The 5,831-nt window shown below is 41.0% G+C and overlaps 1 protein-coding gene across 1 annotated transcript; it reads left to right on the plus strand.

Annotated features, from left to right (window-relative positions):
- Positions 1-386: 386 nt before the first annotated feature.
- Positions 387-2,194, plus strand: LOC145953384 (uncharacterized). The gene is made up of 2 exons (XM_083067324.1): positions 387-1,649; positions 1,772-2,194. Exons 1-2 carry the CDS (start codon positions 387-389, stop codon positions 2,192-2,194), a joined length of 1,686 nt encoding a protein of 561 aa, XP_082923450.1.
- The last annotated feature ends 3,637 nt before the right edge of the window (positions 2,195-5,831 follow it).

Below are 5,831 nucleotides of genomic sequence, written 5' to 3' on the forward strand. Positions count from 1 at the left end.
CTATTATGTCCCTACTAAAGAAGGCCACCAAGTTTAAGTGGACCGACGAATGTGAGTCGGCTTTCCAAAACTTCAAGACGATACTAGCAGCTCCACCGTTGCTAGCTAAGCCGGACCCTCGGATGGACTTGATAATATACCTTTCGGTATCAGACAGAGCTATCAGTGCTGTTTTAGTTCAAGAGAAAACAGAGCAGATGCTAGTATACTTCATCAGCTGAGTCTTACAAGAGGCTGAAACGAGATATCAACATCTCGAAAAGACTGTTCTAGCTCTCATTCATACGGCCAGGCGTCTCCAACACTATTTCCAGAGTCACAGGATTCTTGTCCGAACGGACAGTCCAATTGTCAAAGTCCTGCGAAAACCCGAATTGGCTGGAAGGATGGTCGCTTGGTCCATCGAATTGTCACAATTTGATATTCGTTTTGAACCAAGGGGACTCATCAAGGCTCAGAGCATGGCCGACTTCATCAACAAATTTGCACCACCAGTAAACCCCGAGTCGCACGTATGGACGCTGCACGTAGATGGATCATCCAACCAACAGGGCAGCGGCGCCGGCATCATCTTGGAAGGCCCAGGGGGAATGAGAATAGAGCAATCACTGCGGTTCGGATTCAAAGCTTCTAATAATCAAGCAGAGTACGAGGCCCTTCTCGCAGGGCTCAGGTTGGCAACTGACCTCGGCATCACTAAAATCCAATGTTTCAGTGATTCGCAAGTGGTGACAGGGCAAGTCAGCGGCACTTTCCACATCAAAGAACCAACTTTGTTGTTGTACTTTCATGCTTTTCAGAAGTTAAAGAGCAACTTTGAAGATGTCCAAGTCACGCACATTCCCAGGGAGCGCAACACTTGGGCAGACCAGCTAGCCAAATTAGCTAGTAGTAGGAAAACTAGCCATCTGCGTAGCATGATACAGCAAGAGCTGTTAAGACCGAGCATCAATGAAACTGAATGTCTGCAGATTGATCATGAAAGCCCATGTTGGATGGACGCCATAATAAACTACCTTCGGACCGGCGAATTGCCCGAGGATCCCCTCGACGCTAAGAAAATAAGGACTACAGCTGCTCGGTATACGTTAATCGCCGGAGAACTGTATAAACAAAGCATTTCTCACCCCCTGTTGAAATGTCTTAATCCCGAACAGGCGAACTATGTTCTTCAGGAAGTTCGTGAAGGAGTGTGCGGAACGCACTTAGGAGGTCGGACTCTTGCGGCAAAATTCATTCAGGCCGGTTATTACTGGCCCACCCTGACGACCGATTGTGCCAAGTTTGTGCAACACTGCAGGCAGTGCCAGCAACATGGACCTCTGACACGTCAACCTCCAGAAGAGCTTCACCCAATAACTACCCCATGGCCATTCTCCGTTTCAGGTATGGATATTTTAGGCCCATTCCCGCCGGGCAGAGGGCAGGTGAAATTCCTAGTGGTAGCAATAGACCAATTCACTAAGTGGATTGAAGTGGAAGCCTTGACCACCATCACGGCCAACAATGTCCAAAAGTTCTTCTGGAAGAACGTCATCACCCATTTTGGAATCCTATATGCTTTGATAACAGATAATGGTTTGCAATTCACCGATCGACGCTTCAACGAATTTCTGACCGAATTGGGTATTAAGCACAAGATGACATCGGTAGAGCACCCCAATCCAACGGGCAAGCCGAAGCAGCAAATAAAGTCATCTTGAAGGAGCTAAAGCGACGACTCGGACAGGCCAAGGGATCCTGGCTGGACCACTTGCCTGAAATCCTATAGGCCTATCGCTGCACTCCACAGAGTTCAACTAAGGAAACCCCTTTCCGGCTAACCTATGGCACAGATGCAATGGTTCCAGTTGAAGTGGGGGAACCTTCGCTAAGACGAACACAATTCAATGAGGACGCCAATGGAGAAGCACTCAACATCGAGTTGGATTTGGTGGAAGAAGTTCGAGAACAAGCTCTCGCAAATATGGAGGCATGCCGAACCAGGGCAGTAAGGAAAATTCGAACGAAAGTAAGACCAAGGGAGTTTCAAGCCGGGGATCTTGTGTGGCGAGTTATAGAGGAAGCAAGGAAGGATAAAGCTCAGGGTAAACTAGCCCCCAATTGGGACGGCCCCTTCCGCATAATGCACAACCTACAGAACGGGGCTTATAAATTAGAAGAACTCAATGGGAAGGTCATACCCCGCACCTAGAATGCAACACACTTGAAACATTACTTTAGTTAATATATCATGTAATTTTGTTTCGGTACACTCTTTTCCTTTTCTGGGTTTTCTCCTCTTATAAAATTGTGAAAAGAGGTTTTCCCGAAAAAAGGTTTTTAACGAGGTACCACATCAATGAAACAAGGCTTCTTCTCGGAATTCTTTTGTCAAATATTCAATTCCCTCCCGAGCACTCTCGCTCGGCCAAGGATGAAAACTTCATTCCCTCCCGAGTATCACTACTCAGCCAAGGAAGAATAAGCAATTCCCTCCCGAGCACTCTCGCTCGGCCAAGGATGAAAACTTCATTCCCTCTCGAGTATCACTACTCGGCCAAGGAAGAATAAGTAATTCTCTCCCGAGCACTCTCGCTCGGCCAAGGATGAAAACTTCATTCCCTCCCGAGTATCACTACTCAGCCAAGGAAGAATAAGCAATTCCCTCCCGAGCACTCTCGCTCGGCCAAGGATGAAAACTTCATTCCCTCCCGAGTATCACTATTCGGCCAAGGAAGAATAAGCGATTCCCTCCCGAGCTACCTTGTTCGGTTAAGGATGAAAATTCAAAATCCCTCCCGAGACATCCTCTCAGCCAAGGTTGATTAAACACTTCTGATAGACTATGGCCAAGGCCAAGGAATCCAAGAGGAGATACATTAAAAGAACCAAGAGGAATGGGATGATTTTGAAGACCTTTTTCATATGTTGTAAATATCTTGTACATAGTTTCTTTTGTATAGGTTATTTTTGCCTTTGTATTTGTAAGGCACTTTATTTCCCTTTTTAGTAGCTATTGTATATTGATTCTAGGGTAGGTTACTTGGACACTTTGACTCCATTTAACCTAACCTAGAAATACATTCTTTTCTTAGTTTTCTAGTAGGAGTGGCATTAGCAAATTAGAGAGTGTCCTTAGTAAGCTAGAGAGTGCTCCTAGCAATTTAGCCAAAGGTGGTCCTAGGCTAAATTTTTCATATTGGACTCATTTTACTCCTAATTTTTCATAGATTTGATTTAGCTAGGTTCCATTCCCATTGAATGAACCTAACTAAACCAAATTAACCATTTTCAAATCAAAAGGAGTAAATTAATTCCAAGAAGCCACCCACCTTAGAAGTGTGTTCACACTTGTGTTCACACTTGTGTGAACACTTGTGTTCACACTTGGACAAAATTCATGGAGTTTCTTAAGCTTGGAAGCTTGAAGCACAAGCTTCTCCTTGGCTAGCTTACCAAGCAAGCCAAGTGAGAAGCTTGCTCTCCAAGCCTCTTGACCTTGGACGGTTTATCTAGACTCAACCATGGTTCCTAGTGAACCATGGTCAAGACTAGCTTGCTCTCTAAGTTTCCTACTCCTATAAACTTGTAATTCTTTGATTGTAAAACACTTTTGACCAATTTGAGAAATGAAATCTGAATTTTCTCTCTAAATCAAGAGTCACAAAAACCGAAGAGAACTTTCTCTCCTAAGTTCTCTCCAAAGGTGCTTCAACCTTACCTTGGTTCCTTAAGCTTCTACCTCAAGCTAAGGAGTAACCGAGCCACTTCAAGGCTTCTTCTCCATTGAAGAACACTTCAAGGAGCTTCAAAGAGTCATTGGAGTCTTAACCTCAATAGCATTCACGGTCCTAAGCATGGAGCAAGTGAAGGAATCATCAATCTCCTCACCTAGTTCCATCATTTTTGGTATCTAGAGCCTAGTGCTCTTGAGGTTTTTGTTTCTAACTTTTTGTTCTTGAATCCGTGTTGTATCTTCCTCCTTTTACATGTCTCTTTGTGTTGCTGCATGGATCTAGTTTTAATAAATATGTTGATGGATCCTTATGTCACATATGAAGTAATTGATTCATAGTTTTGCTTGTTCCTTATTCTTGAATCAATTTGTGGTGCGCCTAGGTTCCTATACTTGTGCGTTTTGATTTTTGTTTGAGTCTTCTCTATTCCTATACATGAGTCCGTGATTGGACATTGATTTTGTTTAGTGTATGTTTTTGTTTTTGAATCATATGTTTTGTCTAGAGTCATGTGTAGTCCTTTGAATGTCATTGATTCCTAGACTAGCTTGTTTTAACCTAGTTTTTGTGTTGTGTTGATTGAGTCCGAAATTTTTGTGGAATTTTCTTATTGAATCTGTACCTCACCATATATGCTTTTGTTTTACATCATTGAGTTCTTAATTTGCTATTAGTCCTAGCAAATTTCCTAGAGTTAGGTTTCTATTATGTCTTGTTAAAAGTTTGTCAAAAAAAAAATTGTTAAACACTACTCCTATTAGGTTTCTTGTGTCTTGTTGAGTGGCTGAAACTTATTGAAATTTTTGAACATTAAAACAGAACCAAAACAGAGGTGTGAGTGTCTTAAATGCATTAGAAAAACAAGAGAAAGAGTGCTTAAAAATTTGACAAAAAAATAGTACAAAATTGTGTAGCACTAGTTGAAAATTGCATGTGAACACCTCTTGTTTTGTGTCCAATTTTGCTGCAGTTTTTCTACCTTAAAACCGAGACTCCTAAGTGATCAAAAGGCATTTAAAACTCCTGAACATTGAAAGAAAAATAAGAGAAAAATATTTTACTAAAAAGAAAAGAAAGAAAAAGCCAAAAGGAGTGAAAATTTTGCTTAAATTTGCTCTCGGTTTTGATGAATTTTTGCTTACATTTTTAGTTGGTCCAGCCACCTATTTGTGTCTTGTTTTTGTTCATAATCTTAGCTTTTAATTTTGTAATCCATTCTAGTGCCTTTCCTAGGATACTCTTGTGTGTGCTAGCTTCCAAATTTGCCTTAATTTTTGCTTGTCAATTTGTGGAACTCTTTCTAGTCTTGTCTCATTTTCTTCTACCACTTGGTGTAGCCATTCTAAATTGTTCATTTTCAGTTTTAGCACTAATATTCTAGTCTTGAAGGTGTTTGAGTGCTTCTTAAAAGGTGTAGGAGGCCAAGGCAAGGGATATCTACTTGAAGGCTTTGGTGGTTGCTTAGGGAGTTTGTTCTCTCTTGGTGGCAAGGTTCTTGAATACACCTAGAAGTGACTAACCTCAAGGTTACTTCTAAAAAAAGGAGTGAAACACCTTTGTGAGGCTGCAGTTGGTGGCTGAATTGGAGCAAGAAAGAACAAAGCTAATTGTGAAATTTTTTTGTGAAAATTTAGAACAAATTTTAGTGACGGAAATTTTTGATTCTAAAACCTACTTCTCCTTACAAAATCCGTGACTAACATTTGCTTCTAATTAGTGGCTAATTTGTTTTTCTTAAAATTAGGTGCAGCCACTAATTTCATTTGAGTGTGAATTTACATTTCATTTAGAGTGTGAATTTGCATTTCATTTGAAGAAAAAAAGTGAATTTCATTTTCTTTGTAATTTTGCTTTCTAAATTTTTGTACAAGGCCTTTGTTAAGGAGTGTCTTGGAGTGCCTTTGGTGTATCTCCATCTCTCCTTAAGAACTCTTATAGCTAATCACGTGTAGTACTTGTGAGAGTGGTCCTTGAAGGTCTTTGGTACCTTTCAAGCTCTCACTTAGGTTTACTTGCTTTCAACGTCTAGTTTATGTTTTCAGTCATTTAAGTTTTCAAGCAATTTATGTTTTCTGCCATTTATGTTTTAAGCAATTTATGTTTTCAAGAAAT

The sequence above is a fragment of the Cajanus cajan genome, chromosome 11 (assembly GCF_000230855.2).
Source record: "Cajanus cajan strain Asha chromosome 11, NIPB_CcT2T_4, whole genome shotgun sequence".
Classification (NCBI taxonomy): domain Eukaryota; kingdom Viridiplantae; phylum Streptophyta; class Magnoliopsida; order Fabales; family Fabaceae; genus Cajanus; species Cajanus cajan.

What these genes read in the sequence shown, in the direction of transcription:
- LOC145953384 (XM_083067324.1), top strand. Translation starts at nt 387, where the DNA reads ATGGTCGCTTGGTCCATCGAATTGTCACAATTTGATATTCGTTTTGAA. An exon ending in TTAAGCACAAGATGACATCG is followed by an intron (nt 1,650 to 1,771) that starts GTAGAGCACCCC and finishes GAAATCCTATAG; the next exon opens with GCCTATCGCTGCACTCCACA.